General features: G+C 50.6%; 1 protein-coding gene across 1 annotated transcript; it reads left to right on the forward strand.

The window, feature by feature from the left end:
• Nucleotides 1-4,531: 4,531 nt before the first annotated feature.
• On the forward strand, nucleotides 4,532-17,111 carry MFNG (MFNG O-fucosylpeptide 3-beta-N-acetylglucosaminyltransferase). Its single transcript, XM_053944137.1, has 8 exons — nucleotides 4,532-4,977; nucleotides 9,342-9,390; nucleotides 9,911-10,013; nucleotides 10,101-10,254; nucleotides 11,306-11,391; nucleotides 12,680-12,845; nucleotides 13,366-13,451; nucleotides 14,258-17,111. Exons 1-8 carry the CDS (start codon nucleotides 4,639-4,641, stop codon nucleotides 14,322-14,324), a joined length of 1,050 nt encoding a protein of 349 aa, XP_053800112.1. The 5' UTR covers nucleotides 4,532-4,638; the 3' UTR covers nucleotides 14,325-17,111.
• The last annotated feature ends 276 nt before the right edge of the window (nucleotides 17,112-17,387 follow it).

Genomic DNA, 17,387 nt, shown 5'->3' on the forward strand with positions numbered 1-17,387 from the left:
CAGTCCCTTGCCCTCCCCAGCACTGATGTTGGTCAGGGTGCTTTAGGAAAGTCAGGGAAAAGTTCACTTGAGTTTTGAATTGTGTCTGGCTGGGGTCCCTAGAGCTTTGCATCCCTCCATGCCCTGGTTAGCGTGAAGTGACAAGCCAGCTAACTCACCCTCCTGGGGGGCAACAAGGAGACTGAGCCCAGCCATGCTGCTAGGACAAAGGGAGACAGTGCCCCTGCAAGGTGGGGTTCTCACCCTGACATGGGGCCAAGAGTGGGTTCAGACTCTGGAATGGGGGAGACGGAGGCTTTGGGTAGCCAGAGCAGTGCTCACTTAGGCTGCGTGGTCCTGAATCCTGTTATGCAGCCACCATTATCAGATGCCATAGGAAAGGGGTGCCAGGATACCCACACTGTGGGGAGGTGGTGGTTGTGGTGGTAAGTAGTCTTTCCTGAGGCAGGCTAGAGGAAAATGAAGTCTGTGGCTCTGGAAGGCTTGGGTATCTTGGGGCATGAGGTCAGGCAGAGTCTGCTGATGCTGGGGTCAGTGGGAGAAGATGGGCAACCAGCACCAGAGTCAAGTCCTTTCTGTGTCCCCCTTGCCCCTGTAGTTTGGCACTGCTGATGCCATGCACTTGTGAAGCTCTGAGCAAAGATTAACTTGCTGATCTTCACGAGTCCCCTGTGAGGTGTTATTTCAGGCTCTAAACCAGTTGCCTGTGTCTTTTATGAGGACGAGAGTGAAGGGGGGAGGAAAGAAAATGAAGATTTTAACTTGTAGTCACTAAAATGTAGAGCAAAGTCCTCGCTCTGCCCTGGAGCCATGCAACTCTTCTCTCAGGGAAGGGGGAGCTGACATACACAGGGCTCCAGATGAGAGCTCCCAAGTGGCATCCACTCCAGGGCATGCAGCCTGAGCATCCAGCACATCCAGTCCCCTGGGAGGGTGCTTGCCCTACAGGCAAACAAAGTGGGATTCTTGTTGAGCTAATGAGAAGACAAGTCCCAAAACAAGTTCCCATTCACCTGTCATGGATTTGGAGATTGGAATTTGCATCTTTGGTGGGGAAAAGTAGCGCTTGATTATTCAGGGAAAACACTGTGTGTGAGGCACTGTGACTCAGGGCTTGAAACTTCCTCGTGTCCCTGCTGGCACTCGGAACCAGCCCTATGGGCTAGGCTGAAGGGGGTCAAAAGCAGCCCCTCCACCGTGGGTAGCCAGGCTGTGCTCCTAGCTTAGCTCTTGCTGCCCTCCCAAAGAATCACGTCCCCCAGCACTTCCCTGGGCCATCGGTGCTCTCAGCCACAGGGAAATGGAGGCAAAGGGAGGCTGCTGGGAGGGCAGCTGGCAGTGCCCAGCTAGCCAAGCAGCAGCAGCACTGCCTCCCCTGCTCTCAGGCTTCTTCCAGGCTCTTTCTTTATCCTGCTTCTCTCCTTTGAGGCTTTCAAAATGCAGCTTTAACTTGTTCTGGACATGGGTGAGAAGTGGAGCAGGGGGCTCCAAGGCAAACATAAATGACCCTCTCTGCCCTGCACTCCCCAGCCCACCTTTTTTTAACCTCCTAAGGGGGTGGCTGCCTGCTTGGAGGAATGAGTCACGGGTTAGGTAACAGGCACAATGCAATTAGCAGCCCTGGGCACCAATTACCAGCTGTAACAGCCTTGTGCAAACCCCTGTAAAGAGTCACTGAGAGCAAGATTTCTCTCTCCAGGGAGGGGATTGTCAAGGTGGCACATGTGTCGCCCTGGGAAGTCCACAGTGGACCCCTGCCCAAGCAGAGTTTCCAGGCACCATGTTCTGTATGAGGTAGCTTTGAATGGTATTTGTAATGTCTTCTGGGGCCATCACTAAGGGGCCCTGCCTGTGCGCCACCTCTGCCTCCCAAATGATCTCCTAAGCCAGAGCTGGGAGGTGCTCCAGGATGCCCTGGAGCTATAGAAGTTTCCCTTACAGGTGCCTGAGGCTGCTGGCATGTGGCTGGAGCACTCAGGGAGGTTAATTTCTGGTTCAGGAGCATTGGCCAGCCGTGTGAGCAATCCCAGTCACACCAGGTTCACATCCCTACAGTAATGTAAGGCCTGAAGGTGAATGACTCCCCCTGTGCCCCATATCAGTGTAAGAAAGCATCAGTATTCAAAGGGATCTAAAAATAAAACCTGCAGGGACTCTCCAAAGGGATATGGGAGATGCTCTGGAGATGTTCTTGCTTCAGGGGAAGGCAGGAGTCTGAGACTTAGAGAAATACAGGGGAGAAGGGAAGAGAAATGGATTCAGTGGTTTCTTCCTTACAAAAGTAAAAAGCTGTAGCCAGGGACAGGGTCAGAGTGAAAGTGTGTCTGAGGTGTGGAGAAAATGAACACATGGGTCTATCCCTGTAGAGAGGTCTTCCCTGTGTGCCTGGGAAGTGTCTGTGGCTGGACACACGGTGGGAGTGTGGAACAGAGGGGCCCTGGCAGGCTGCCCTGCCCCTCTTCTAAGGTCCCATGATCTGATATGTGCATGGGGCGGGCTGTCCTTTTCCACATGGAGCCATTCCACACCCCTGCCAATTCTCCTGGGCCCCAACTTATTACTTTTTATTTTAATTTTTTTGGTATGCTGAGATTGAATGCCCACAGCTTGTAGCTCCCTGAGGAGGCGCTCTGATTTCGGCAGCTTATGTAGAGCACTACCATCCTGCTGTCCCCACGCTTGCTGCACAGGGAAGCTGAGATGGGGGCATGGATATCATCCCCTCTCCTGGGCTGGTTGTCTCTCTGGATCTCTCTGGCTGCTCTGTAAAGTGGCCTGCAGGTAGTGTGAAGGGGACTGCATGGTCACCTACCCCATATCTAACTGAACCAGCAAAAGCATGCAGCAATCTGTGGTACTGACTCCAAAATTTCCCTTCCATGGTGGTCTCTGTCCTTGGGAGGGTCTCTGATATTCCTATCCCTTGCTGGCACCCAGAGGGCTGGAAGTGAAGGTGGCTCAGGGGAGACCAGTGGTGAAGGTAGGGTGTGAGAAAGGAGCTGGAGGTGCCACTTTGCTGCTGTGCCTGCAGGTCTCTGAGGTTTTCCAAAGAGAGAGGACATTCCCTTTCCTTTCCCAGGGAAAGGGAAGCTACATCTTGGACAGCACGAAAGCCACAAGGGATGAGTTGCTGAGCTCAGCCCTGCTGCAGGGGGCAAGGACCTGGGTGGGATATAAACTCAGCAGTGCCACTGCACCCCCCTGCCCCTACCCCATGCTCCCCCAGAAATGTTCAAGGCCAGGTTTGATGGGGCTCTGAACAACCTGCTCTAGTGGAAGGTGTCCCTGCCCGTGGCTGTGGGCTTGGAACTGGATGATCTTTAAAGTTCCTTCCAACCCAAGTCATTCTGTGATTCTACAACTGGAAGGGAGGCAGTACACCCTTCCTCATGCCTTTGGTTGCTAGTGCACCTCTTCCTGTGAGTGCTACTGGTTCTGCAGCCTCCTGGGCAGCAGAATGTCCTTGGACATCCTGGTGAGGATGTGACATGGGGCAGAGGGTGGGGGTTACAGGGCTGGAGGCAGAGGAAAAGGGACCTTCCGGAGCAGAGTCATGGTTTAGGGAGATGGGTGTCAGAAGTGGGGGTCATACCCCAGCTTGTGACTCTGGGGTGTGGCAGCAGGAGGGACAGCAGGGAACACACGCTCCTGTTTTGGGAGGCAAGCTGGAACTGAAAGGCAGGGGCAGCAACTCAGACCTGTATCCATAGGAAAAGTTTGGGGCTGAGGCAATTCCTGGGGAAAAATCGTTCTTCGCAAGAACAACACAGGACCCCGCGCCTTAACTTCACCAGAGCCCACATCAGTGTCACCATCCCCTCCTCTCTCAAGAGCACCGGGATGAGCAGGGCTGCAGAGATCGGGCCGAGCTGTCAGAGAGAAGCGGGGGAATCAGTCAAGCAACAGGTTTGTCCTCCCAGATCTGCCGTTTGTCACCTTGGAGGTGTCCCAGAGCGGGGGATGATGCCTCGGTGAGGCAAACCCACTGTCAGACGCCGGCCTCCCCCGTCCTCCATCCTTCCTCCCCCGGGCTGGCGCCCCGCCCCGTGCCCGGAGGCGGGACCGGGGCTGGCAGGAGCGGGCGCTGCGGGAGGGAGCAGGTGGGGAGGCAGCCCCGCCGCCCGCTGGACCGTCCGTGCTGCCCTGCGCCCGCCGCTCGCCTGCTGCCGGAGCCGCTGGCTCGCCTCTGTGGGCTGGTGTCTTCTGATGCCTTCCGTCCAGACTTCCCACTCATGGCTCTGATCTCCTTTGCCGCCCCCTCAACACCCAGCCTGGGACACTCGGCCTCTCAGTCGGGAGCAGGGATGCTTGCTTTCCTCCTGGCAGGCTGTGCCAGCCACGTGCCGTCTCCTCGGAGTGTTTTCCAGTCGTGTGTCCCTGCCTCGCTGGGTCACTGAGCTCTCCGTAGTCTGTGAAAATCCCCCTGCTTCAGCTGTGGGATCCTTCAGCAGTGCTCACTCTTTGGCTTCCTGGTCTTTGCCTACCCTGTTCCTTGACCACATCTGTTCAGACCTTGCTCTTGACTAATCTTGCCCCTTCGGAGGCTTCGAGAAGAGCAGACAGCGTCACGTGGAGGTACAGGCAGAGTTCGTCCTTTTTCAGTAGGATACTGGCTGCGGCACGATTGGTTTGGGAGCCATGGGCCGTCAGCTCCTCCGCGGTGTCTCTGGAGCCGCAGTCTTCCTTGCCAGTGTGGCTCTCCTCTCCATGCGGCACCGTGGGGCTCAGGAAGCAGCTCAGTACCCAGGGATCGGGGAGGGGATGGTGGAGAAGCTAGAGCAACAGAGAGAAGTGAGCCCAGACGGAGCTGGTGGTCGGGGGCATAAGGACCTCAGACTCCATCCTCCGGAGGTATACAGGACTGAGGGAAGCCTGACGCTTGGGGACATTTTCATAGCTGTGAAGACAACCAAGAGGTTTCACCAGAGCAGGATGGAGCTGCTCCTGGACACGTGGATATCCCAGGCCAGCGAACAGGTGAGTGTGGATTCTGACTAGAGAGAAGGTGTTAGTAATGGGGCAGGCATGGGGTGTCAGGGCAAGGGGATAAAAGCCAGAGGAAGGGGAGGCTGGGCACTGTAATGCCCCTCAGTACTTTGCTTCATTTTCTCTATTTCTCACTTCACATTCACAAGGAGATGCTACCCAGCAAAATGTTTCACCAGTAGCTGCTTCATAGGAAAGATGACATACCAGACTGAATGCACAGACCATCCTGTGTCTGTATGAAATGGTGGCTTTCCATTTCTCCCAGTGCCATGCGTTTGTTGGGTTGGAGCTGACAGGCTCCCCTGGCCCTTTGTCAGGATGCCTACACTGTGCCTGGGCACTCATTGCGCTGGAAAGGTGCAGTGCAGTGGGCAAAAGAACAAGGCAGGCAGGCTCCTGGAGGACCTCCTGTAGTTAGCCCTGTTCACCCCCCAGCACATCAGCACAGTCCACACTTTCCCTTCTTGGGCAGATGCCTTCATGTTCATCTTGAAGTGGTGTGTATATATTTTTGACTTTTTTTTTTTCTTAAACTGGGGGCCCAGTGTTTCCATCCTTTGCTAAAACAGTTTGGAGAGTTTCCTTCCTGCTAGAGAAACTGATGTGGGGCACCATGCTAGTGGTGCTGTGTGGGCTGGCTTACTGGTGGGCAGGAGTACTCCCCAGAGCTCTGGTGCTTTTCTCCCTCCCTTGCAGAGCTGCTCCTCAAGAAAGAAGAAATCCTGTGGCTGCCCTGAAGGGTGGTTTTTTTGCCTCTGCCTGTGTGTGATGGATGCTTATAAGGAAATTCAGGTCCCAGCGAGGAAGGGGGATGGGGGCGGAGGTACTGGGTAGGAGAGCGCCTGAAGCAATGCAGGGTTTTCTGGGTAAGGGTGGTTTTCCATTTTATGGTGCTGCAACTGTCTGGTCTGCTGCGGTCGTCACAGGAAGCCATGTCCTATTTTGAGCACGCTTCCTCTCCTGGCTGCGTGTCCCTCTCAGCCTCTGAGATGCCCTGCTTCCTCCTGCAGATGCACTTCTCCTCTCCGGCCAGCTCCAGCCCAGCAGCTCCTTGGAGAAACCAAACCCAACCATGTGGCTGCACTGGCATTAGGATATTGCTTGTGGGGCCTTCCCAGTGCGTTTTTAAGGAGCAATTCACCTGCCCCTCCTTTGTTTGACAAATCAGTGCCTGGCCATTCTGCTGATGACAGGAATTAGATACTAGCTTCCCAGACCCATCTGGTCCCCTCTGGAATGCAAGTGATGTCCAAACCTTGGAAGAGGTGTTGAATTTTCCATGCTCCTGCCAGCCTCTGGAAAGCTACACAGACTGAGCAGGAAAATAAGAAGGAAGGGGTAGAATGGGAGTGTCACACATTTTTAAATAGTTTTTTCAGTGTTATCAATTTTTTGTTGCAAGCTCAGTATTTTCCTTCTCCCTCCTCAATATTCTGTATTTTTCTTCTTATTATTTTACAAAATGGCTTTGAGAGAAGGGGAATGGGAGCAGAAAGGGAGGTAAAGAGAAGTACATGAAAGTCAAAAACCTTTTTTTAAAATATGTTCCTGCTTAAGGGGTTTTTTAGGTTTACAGGAAAGGGTTAGTTTTGAAAAATTGACAATATAGAAAACCTCACTTAGCAAAAAAAAGACAGCTTTCAATTTGAAAAGGACATTTAATTGTTGTGGGGACAGGAATAGTGCACCAGACCTCCTGTTATTGAGTCCTTATGGAGAGACATAGGCTTTATGAACCAGTCCCAGAGAAATTCAGGTCTCAGAAGTCCTGATGTGCAGAGGCTGCCTTCTCCTAGGGCTGATCCAGCATCTTATTTTCTCACTTGCCCTTAATCATGGCCAGAGACCAAGTCAGTGAGTGTTTCTCCACCAGTGGCCAGCAGGAAAATTTTAACAGCTGGCTGTGTTGTTGATGCCAAGCCTGGCTTCAGAGCTGGATACCTGTGTGGTTTCCTCCTGGAGGAAGCAACCCAGACCTCCCAGGTCAGGCTTAGGTGACTGTAACAGGAGGCAGGAACAGCTGTGGTTTTGATGGTAAGGACAGACTGTATGGGATCTGAATTAAAAATCCTCTGTGTTGGACTCTGTTGGGGTAGAAAATAAGAGAGAGAGAGATTGTCTTTGAAACTGCTCTGTTTAATCTGAGGACATGCAGTTAGTGAGAGATGGGGAAGTGTGAGATGGGCACTCTTTGCTGGACTATGCTCTGCCTCTTGAGAACTGATCCATGACGAACTTCCCACTGGAGATTGATGTGAAAGCCATTTTAGTGAATGGCCTTTTCCTCCGCAAAAACCTAAACTGAATCTGTTCTCTGTGCAGGACACAACAGTAATCCTGCTGATGTGTTTGCATTTTGGAGAGGGTTTCTTCATAAAGAAATGATACCCTGGGAGCTTAGGCAATGAACATGGCCCTGGATTGTCAGATTCCACATCTTTATTCCCTTTTCCTAGTTTTTTATTGCTAGGCTATTTCCCCAGTTTGGGGTGAGGATGTCTCAAAGTCTAGTGTTTATCCATTGCCTGGGCTCTTATGGTCATGAAGGGCTGCCAGAAAAAGCTGTTCGACACAGTGGCTCCATATCACTGCTTGCACTGTTGTCCAGCAGACATCCTTTCCTACACAGACATCTTCTCCACTCCAGAATGGAGGGATACCTCCTGTGCTTCATCTCTGGCAGCAACTGCTGTGCCAGGTTTCCCACCCTCAGGAGGGATGGCAAGATGAGGATGGAGGCAGCTGCATTTGCTATTGTGATCTTCTTTTGCACTTATTGAGCACAGCCAGGTGCCATGGAGATCAGAGTTTGAAAGTGCCAGAAAAATTGGACTTGCCTGGTCCCCACACTCATATTTCCCTTTTCCCAGTTATTTTGGACAATCTGGTGTTGCCTGTGGTGACCGTGTACTTTAATCCTTGGGTTCCACAGGAACATGTTGGATGTCTGCAAAGAAACCCCATTTCTCATCTTGCATCAAGAGAAAACTGGGAACCTCAGAATATTTTTACATGTAGAAAATTTGGAAAATATGCATGTTGCTATTTTAAGTCAATCAAATGTGATGTTTGTTAGAGACATGATATCAAGTTGATTTTATATCCCTAAGCAAGTAATTTCCAGCAACAATGTTTCTTGGGTTTTTTTGGGTTTTTTTTTTTTTTTTTTGAAAACATCAGCAAGTTTCAAGGGCTTCAGATTTTGTTTTTCTTGAGATGAAAATATTTGCCATAGTGGAAATTTCTAACTCTGACATGCTGGCAAGGGAAATCCCGTGCTGCTGACAACCCCTGCCTTGCCTGAAGGTTATGATATGGTCCCCTGACCCAGAGCAATTCTTTTACCTGAGACTTGGCTAATTGCTGCTTGTCACATGATCGCCTAGAAAGTGGTTTTAACTGAGAGACTTTACTGGTGGGGCAGGGTAGGAATGTGTGCATGCTCCATTGCTGCAGCTCAGCTCTTGGGGGGTAATTGCCCAAGTGCTGTAGTTCATCCATCTGAGATCAGGAAACCATCCTGCTGTCTCTGCTTGAGCCAGGTATCTCTGAGGGTCCTTCACTGCCTTATTTTCATGTACACAACATTTCTCCTGCTATGTCCTCTAGATAGGGATATATCTCCCAAATGCTGGGTGGGTGTGGGGAGATGTAGAGACTCGTGTCTCCCTGCCAGAGCCTTTGGGAGCAGCGATGGCTCCTGGAGCTGTTGTCTGTCTGCCTTGTTCCCTTTGTGCCTGTGCAGGTGCTGTGTTTAACCAGCCTGTGGGCAGCTGGTGGGGAGACTGTTTATGGCTCGCGACTGCTTTTTCATTTCATGAAAGCTCATTTTCTGCCTGAGGAAAGCTTTTCTCCACCAGCCCTGATCCTCGCCTGGCTCTGAAGAGGGGGAGATGTGCCACATAATGGCAGCAAGGGGGATTAGAGAAGCCTGGGAGTAGAGGAAGAGGAGGAGGATTGGGCAGAAAGTCGCAGGGGGCTGTGCACACTTCACACACAGGCAGATGTTCTTTTAACCCAAGCATCATTTAACCACAATGCTTTAATTTTTCTACCACCGACGCCTAATCCAGGGCTACCTCGCCCCCTCACTCAGTGTCATGGGTCCTCTGTTCCCAAGGCAGTGGGATGGGTGTGAAAATAAAGCCACACAAGTGCTGTTGGTTGTGCCCTGCAGGAAGGGGTAGCACAGCAATCCTTCTGTTCATCTGCTGCCTGGGAGTGGGTACAGCAGCAGAGGATGGAGTGGGGTAACCATGTCAAGTGTGTCCAGCTGTGGGAGGAGGAAGTGGGCAGCCAGGAAGAGCCCCAGCTCCATCCCTGAGAGTAACCTCTTTTCCTTGTTTCCCCAGACCTACATCTTCACTGATCAAGAAGATGGTGCCTTGAAAAGGAGAATGGGTAATGACCTGTCCTATGACAGCACCTTTCTACTCTACCTTCAGCCCCTGAACTGTCCTGGCCTTGAGAGGGGGATCTGGTGTGAGGGCTGGCTGTCCTGCACCAGCACTGCCCATTGAAACATGCCCCTTGCTGAGTCCTGTGGTGGTGGTCCATGATTTGGTGTGGTTGGCTTACCCTGGGGCATGCAGCTGACTGGAGGCAGGGTGCTGCCTGCTTTAAAGCATCCATGTGTAGAAGCAGCACATGACAAGAGCCCCTCAATGTCTGCATCATGGTTGGCAGTGGGCAGGGTGGAAGTGTGGATGGCAGGTGTCCTAGTCTTGGCCAAGTTGCTTGGCTCTGTCCATGTTTCATCTCCTGGTATGGGGAAGAGTGGAACCCGTGTTGCCATGGGCTTGGATGCCTTTTGGGGGGCCATGAGGAGACTGTCTGTGAACAAACCCCTTCCCTCCTGCCCAGATGTCCTCCCTGTGACCACGCAAAGTAGGCTGACTCTGAGCTTTCCCTCCTCTGGCAGGTGGCCGTGTGATCTTCACCAACTGCTCTGCCGAGCACAGCCACCTGGCTCTGTCCTGCAAGATGGCTGCAGAGTTTGACGCCTTCCTGGCCAGCGGCCTGAGGTGAGGCAGGACTGCTGTGGGGGGACCCCCGAGAGCAAGAGACACCCTCCTTACTGCAAACTGCTTGTGTCTTCCTGTCTGTCCCAGCTGGTTTTGCCACTTGGATGATGACAACTACCTGAACACTCGGGCACTCCTGAAGCTCTTGTCCTCCTACGTGGAGACATGGGATGTTTACCTGGGCAAGCCCAGCCTGAACCGACCCATCTGGGCCTCCGAAATGCTGCCAAACAACCAGACGGTACAGCCTGTGGTGGTGGTGGTGTGGGGGCAGTGGGTTGTTTTGGTGCTCTGGCTCACATTTGTTGTGGTTTAACCCCAACCAGCAGCCAAGCCCCACACAGCTGCTCGCTCAGTCTCCCACCAGAGGGAGTGGGGAGAGAATTGAAAGGGTGAAAGGTAGAAAACTCATGGGTTGAGATAAAGACAGGAAAAGCAAAAGCTGTGTACACAAGCAAAGTAAAGCAAGGAATTAAATCACTGCTTCCCATGGGAAGGCAGGTGTTCCACCACCTCCAGGAAAGCAGGGCCCCATCATGTGTAATGGTGACTTGGGAAGACAAACACCATCACTCCAAATGTTCTGCCCCTTCCTCCTTCTCCTCACACTTTATACACTAAGCTTGGTGTCATATGGTCTGGAAAATCCCTTTGGTCAGCTGGGGTCACCAGTCCTGGCAGTGTCTCCTCATAACCTCCCTTACACCCCCAGTTTCCTCACCAGTGTGGCAGTAGGAAAGCAAAAAAGGCCTTGGCTGTTGTGTAAACCCTGCTTAGCAATAACAAAAACATCTCTATATCATCAAGGCTGTATTCGGCACAAATCCAAAACACAGCCCCACACTAGCCACTGTGAAAAAAGTTAACTCTACCCCGGCCAAAACCAGCACAGTATTGCAAGGAGAGATGGCTCCCAAGAGCAATGACAACAGCTGAAAATTTGCCATCTTGTCTAAACATGACTGTAGGTGTTGACTACATTTGATCATCCAAGGGGCAGAGTCCCTCGTTTCTGCTCTGCCTTTGGGTACATGTCTGACAGGACAAAAGCCTGCCCTAGGCACCCCACCTGTTGCTGCCAGCAGGAGCAACTGGCTGTTCCAGTTATGAGGAAGTGAAAATCCATGCTGTACTGCTAGCAAGTCCTTCTTCTGGGCAGCAGTCAGGGGGCTGGAGTGACAATAGGGCTGTGTTTGTCCTGACGTCTAAGCTGGGCTTCCAGCATTCCCACCTCTGGGAGTGTGGTATTGTCTGAGCCTCTGGCATTGGTTTTCTCTGGTGTTTCTCTCCAGAAATCTGTGCGCTTCTGGTTTGCCACGGGAGGGGCTGGGTTCTGCATCAGCCGCAAGCTGGCAAGGAAGATGGTGCCCTGGGCCAGGTGAGCTGGGGAGTGTGGGAGCCTTTGAAGGGATGAGAACATGGCTGCACATTAATTCCTGGCAGTGTCAGACCTGGATTTGTGCATGTGGTGTTTGTAAAGGCGCAGAGTGCCACATGCTGCATGTCTGCAAGATGTGAGACTGGAGGAAGGATGTAGAGGGTGGGTCTGCCAACTGATTGAAAACTGGCAGGAGCAGGCACATCAGTAAACATGGTCACAGGATGATGTACTCCTCTCTCCCCATCTCCTTAAGACTCTTGGTTACTCCCCACACTCCTTCCAATCCCTTTCAGTTTCGTGTGACTCTTCTTCCATCTGCCTATCTCATCTCCCCTTCATCTGCCTCTTTCCAGCTTTCCATACCTCCCTCTTGAGCTAATTTTCTGTTCCCTCACCTGAAACCCTCTTTGGCTTCTCAGGTGTTCACTGTCATTTCCTCAGCTTGATGCATGGAGAACAGAGGTAGGTCCCAAGGTCATGTTATCCCAGCCTAGAACAAGATGATGCCCTAGGTTATACCACAGGCATAGGCTGTGGTAGGCATAGGTAGGCATTGGCTGTGCCTTAACCAGCCTTAACCAGATCTAAACATACCCAGAAGGACAGATTTGATCCACACCAGGTGGCTGCTTTAGCCAAATCCCATTATAGGTATTTTTATGATAGACCCAGTCAGGAGGATGATCTGTGATCTAGGGTAAAGTGAAAGTGGCACAGATAGACAATGTCTAACCTGGCATAAAGTCTGCCACTACTGTTTTTAAAATGCTTAAAACACATTTCAGTTTGCTGGGGGTTGTTGTAGTAGACAACACTTCATACTGTGTAAATAATTCCAATTCCAGAAGCCTTAAAACTGGGTTTAGCCTATCATCAAAAAGTGGCCAAGTATGTGGTCTTACATTACCGTAGATGGCTTATCCAAGCTGCATGTCCTGTTTTTACTTTCCCCTGGACCTGGCCATGTGCTCCCACTGTTTCTCTTGTGGTGGCTTGTCTGATCCCCCAGGGGCTAGGTGCACTTAACCAAACACGTGGAGAAGTGACTCAGTGAAGTCTCTCAGCTCTCTACATCAGCTTACCAAGGACTTGGATTATGTATCAGGGTCAGCATGGCTGGGAATGGTGAAAGAGCAAGCCCATTCCCGAGTATGTGCAGGTGGAACTTGGGGATTTCTTGCCTAGTTACAGAATTTACTCTGGTTTTCAGTAATCTCCAGCCCAAGTGGATGACTACATCTGCCCCTACCCTTTTCCTGACCCATGCAGCCCTACTCTCTTCCAGTGGCAGGAACTTTGTGAGCACTTCCGAGCTCATCCGCCTGCCAGATGACTGCACCGTGGGTTACATCATCGAGTGCAAAGTCGGTGGGCAGCTGATTCCCAATGCACTCTTCCACTCCCACCTGGAGAACCTGCAGCTCATCCCCACCTCTCAGCTCATGCAGCAGGTGAGGAGGGGAAAGGAAGCAAGAGGGAGGTGTGTGAGGAAGGAGAAGTGGAGGGGAGCTTACAGGCACGTTGATCTGCTGATGGCACTGATGAGCATTGAATCAATCATCTGCTCTTCTGGGGAAGCTTTCCTGACAAATGCTTCTTTGAAATAAGGAGCAGATGTTGCCTGCAGCACAGTTGCCAGTCACAGGGCCCTGGGATCAGTGGTGGGGAGCACATGTATGGGGAGTGATGGGAGGATTGCGGGCATCCCTGGGAGGATGTGGCACAAGGACACGCAGAAATGATGATTGATTGGGAAAGGGCCTTTGACATGGCACTCTCCCTTGTAAAGGACTAGTGGGCAATGGACTAGTAGGATGGACCATCATGGGAAGGAAGGCAGGAGAGATGTGAAAGGCAGAGGCTAAGCCAGCAGAGAAAGAACTGGAATGGGAATTTTTGTCATCCACAGCAAATTCCTTACTCCTGAACTCATCTCATTCTCTCTACTCCTTTCTTACCACTGCTTTGTAGGTCACCCTCAGCTATGGTGTGTTTGAGAACAAACTCAATGTCATTGAGCTCAGTGGCCCCTTCTCAGCCCAGGAGGATCCCTCAAGGTATGGGGCATGAGTGCTCTGGGTGTTGCTGCTGTGTGAGCCCTCAGACACAGGCTGGGATGGGGAGGCAGCCCAATGGGGTGCAGGAGGGCTAGAGGGAGGGACAGGAACCTTAGGTGAGGGGCACCCCAGCATTAAGCTATTTGTGAACGCTTATAAACATTGCAAACGTTTTTGGGTGAGTGGGAAGAAATGAAGCATTTAAAACATTCTATTTGGACAATGCCTAAGCTGAAAGTATGGCTCTTTATTTCCCATTTTGAGACTGAACAAGCTAACCTTTTACCTCAGGGACAGGAACAGAAATGTTCTTTTAAACTCAGGAAAGGAAACTCTGCTTGTTTTTTCATTTTATGCTTTGCTGAGAAAACTGAAGGAAAAAAAGAAAAAGGTTCACTTCAGGCTGACTGCAAACAAAACTGTTCTTTGATTTACCTTCTCCTCTTTGAGTGAGCAAACCTAAAGTTGTTATTTGCAGAGCATGAGTAGGAAGATCCTGGCTGGAGATAGCAGGGGTGGGAAGCAGCTAGGTGATGAAAAGAGCATCAGCAGAACCAGTGCCTATCTCCCTGCCTGTGATCAGGGTGAGCTGTGGGCTTGGGCTCCAAGGGCTAGAACTGGATTTGGGTATCAGAGGGAGGCTTTGCTGAGAAAAGACATCTTGGGGTTAACAACCAGTCCTGAGCTCTGTGGTGCAGGGTGGGCACCTGATGTGGAATGGGGCATGAGGGACAGGCCTCCCATCTTCTAGCTGTGTGCTGGTGTAAAAACTGTCCTCTGACCTTACTTTGCTTTCTCCCCAGCAGGTTTCGATCCCTCCACTGCCACCTCTATCCTGACACCTCCTGGTGCCTGCAGGCTGTTGACGGGTGATGCCTGAGCCTCAGCTGCAGGGGATCCAGGTGACACCTGTTCACCTGTGGGGAGTGGGACACTGAAGAAGCTTGGTGCTCCCAATTTCACCTTCACTCTGGTGGTCTTGGCGCTCTGTGATGGCTTTCTTGCTCGTCGCTCAATACTGGTGACACAGGACAAGAGACAAGGTCTGATCCAAAGATGGATAAGATGGGCTGGACACATGAATGAGCTTCTCATCTGAGCTGGGATATGCGCAAGGAATGGGAGCAGTATGCCTTCTGAGCAGATCAGGGATCGGATAGTGACTACTGGGCGTCTGGGTAGAGATGAGGACTTGCTGCTGCTGCTCTGTGCCCTAGCTGCATCTTGCTGGACTAGAAGGGCCCTGTGTGTGCATACCTGGTGCCCAGCTCCTGGTGGGTGGCAGCATGCCATGGCTCCAGACTCTCTGAGCAGGGCCTCTTCCTCCATATTAGTGCTTTCCCTACTGCCCACACTTTGCAGCCACAGACCTGCTGAGCTTCTGCATAGTCAAAGTCTGTAGAAATGGAAAATGTGACTATTTTTGGGCTGAATGAATCCTGGAAAAGCATAGTCCTTGCTCAGCAGAGGGGAGATGGGCAGGAAGTACAAAGAATCAGGAATTCCCTGCTCTGCGGGGACAAAAGAGAGGGCATGGAGTAAAGGAGCCAGGGGGAAACTGAGTGAGATGGGAATGGTTCCCTCATTGAACATTGAAGGTTTGCTCTTGTATGGTGCTGCATTATTCCTCTCCTTTTACCTTCTTGATGTGGGGTCAGGATAATCTCTTGCTCTAATTACCAACCTGTCGGCTGAGATTAGACTCCAGCTCCTATCTGTGAGAAGAGACATAAAGGATTAGAGCTGGCTGAAAGAGAGGAGGAAGGAAGAGATGGAGAAGCAGCATTCAGGAATGGATTAGAGGTTACAGCTTTATAATATTTTCTGTCCCCAACCAAAAAAATTAAGTCATGAAGGAATGGAAACAGCAAGGCAAAGAGCTTTTTATCTCTGTGGGGCTTCCCTCCAGATACCAATAGCAGCTTTCTGCCTTCCTGCTCTTCCTGCTGAGCGTAACAGGGGGAAGGAGTGGACCCAAATAGGTTACACTCTTTCTGGCATGTTTGTGAAGGGTCTTTTTCTCAAAACAGTGCCTGGTGTGAAAGCTGGGCAATGGTCCTTGCTGGGGAATGAACCCTGGCATCATTTTGTCCTTGTACACACAGTTAAGTGGCTGGGGGAGGGTTTTGCAGAGAAACCTGGAAGGCAGAGAGGCTGTTTTAAATGGCAGGTGGTGCCACAAACAGGTATTTTTCTTTAAAGAGTATTTCAAAACAGACTGCTGGGATCTGTGAGAGATCCTGTAATCTCCAGATGAAAGGACAAATGCCCTTTCTCTAAAGAGCTGCTCAGTTTTGATGCTGCTGATGTGACTAAGCCTGCTGCTGGTGGGCTGGAAGAGCCAAAGGCGACTGTCACTGTGGCTTTGCCGTTTTGAAAACTGGCCACTCTGTCACCTCCTTCCACCCCCAAGCACCAGCATCTCCTACACAGTGCACACAGAGTTTAAAGGAAAGGCGTCAGAAAGACCTTCCACCTCTGTGAAGGGGGATCTAGAAAGGAATGAGCACTTTCATTTCTGGAAAAAAACAGAAGGCAGGAGCCTGCAGAGCTGTTTTCCAACCTGGTCATTCTCACTGGCATTTAGTCAGCTTGTGTAGCAGCACACAGCCTTGCTTTCTTCTGTTGCACAACAGGCCTTTGAAGTAGAAGTTTGTCCTGAGCAGGCACAGGAGTGAGCTGATGCCATTCCTTGAATTGTGGAAAGCCCTTGGCTCACATGGCTACGCCAGCCAAGAATCCATGTGGCACAGCAGAGACACAGCTATTGGAAGAGGGATGCAGCACCAAGAAGTCCTGCCCCACAGAACTAGTGGTTTGGGCGCAACCAGAAGATGGAATATGGTTTTGTGAGAAGGAGAGTCTTTAAGAGAAACCTACATCACTTGGATATATCATTTTTCCCCATTCAGATTTTCAGCTGATGTTAATAGAGGCTTTGAGTTAAAAAGCTGGTCCTGGCTGTGCATGTCCTGGTGACAATCAGAGCAAAATGTGATTCATGTGAGAAAACTGGTACAGCAGCTTCACTTCCCTGGGGTAAAAGCAAAGCAGAGAAACTGAAAGCTTGCTTTGGATCCTGGCTTCAGCTGGTCTGAATTGACCTGGTGCCTTTTGCATGGCTGAAGATCAGATGTTTAATGGGTTGAATCCTTGAGTGGCTGCATGGGGACCCGTTTAAGACTGGGTTTCTTTGCTGGAGCAGTTAAGTGCTACTTTTGTGGAAAATGTCTTGTCTTATAAGGAAACAGAACAGATGAGAAGATGTCTGGGGCAGGGCATCTCTTGGGCCATAGAGAAATGAATGACAGAAAAGTCCTGCTATGCCTGTGACGACAATACGCTGGAAAGAAAATAGCTTCTGAGTCGACAAAAGAAACCAGGTTTTCTCTAAGAACAGAGAGACAGTTTAATGGGACGTTCACCACATGAAATCTGATCAACGTTAAAACATGAGTTAAAATTAGTTTCAAGAATGGTTCCTGCCCCTGGGGCTTGCTGTCAGATATTGTGATTTTACAGTCTCATTTTCCTAGTTTATTAAAATGTTTAGCTGCTTGGGAAAATGACAAACAATATCATGTGAAACTTTTCAGGGGACTGTCTTTTTTTATTCTCTTTCTCTTGATGTAGCAAAGATTTTGGAAAGGTTCCGCTGGGTCTATTAAATTTGTATTTTCTTTTCTTTTTTTTTTTTTTTTTATATCTCTACCTTTTTCTAGCTCACGTTTCCTTTTCTCATTGCAGGGAAAAAAAAAAGCTCTCCCAAGAACAAAAAGGAATGGAGACATGGTCTTTATATTTTACTGGGAAAAATGGGGTCAAAGTCAAGGGTGTTGGCATGACCCTGCTGTTGTACAACATTAAGTGTAGTTCAAGGTTTCAAGTACAGACACCTCTGCCTGCCCAACACCATAGCAACCAACACTATTAATG

Source organism: Vidua chalybeata, chromosome 5 (genome assembly GCF_026979565.1).
Source record: "Vidua chalybeata isolate OUT-0048 chromosome 5, bVidCha1 merged haplotype, whole genome shotgun sequence".
Classification (NCBI taxonomy): Eukaryota; Metazoa; Chordata; class Aves; order Passeriformes; family Viduidae; genus Vidua; species Vidua chalybeata.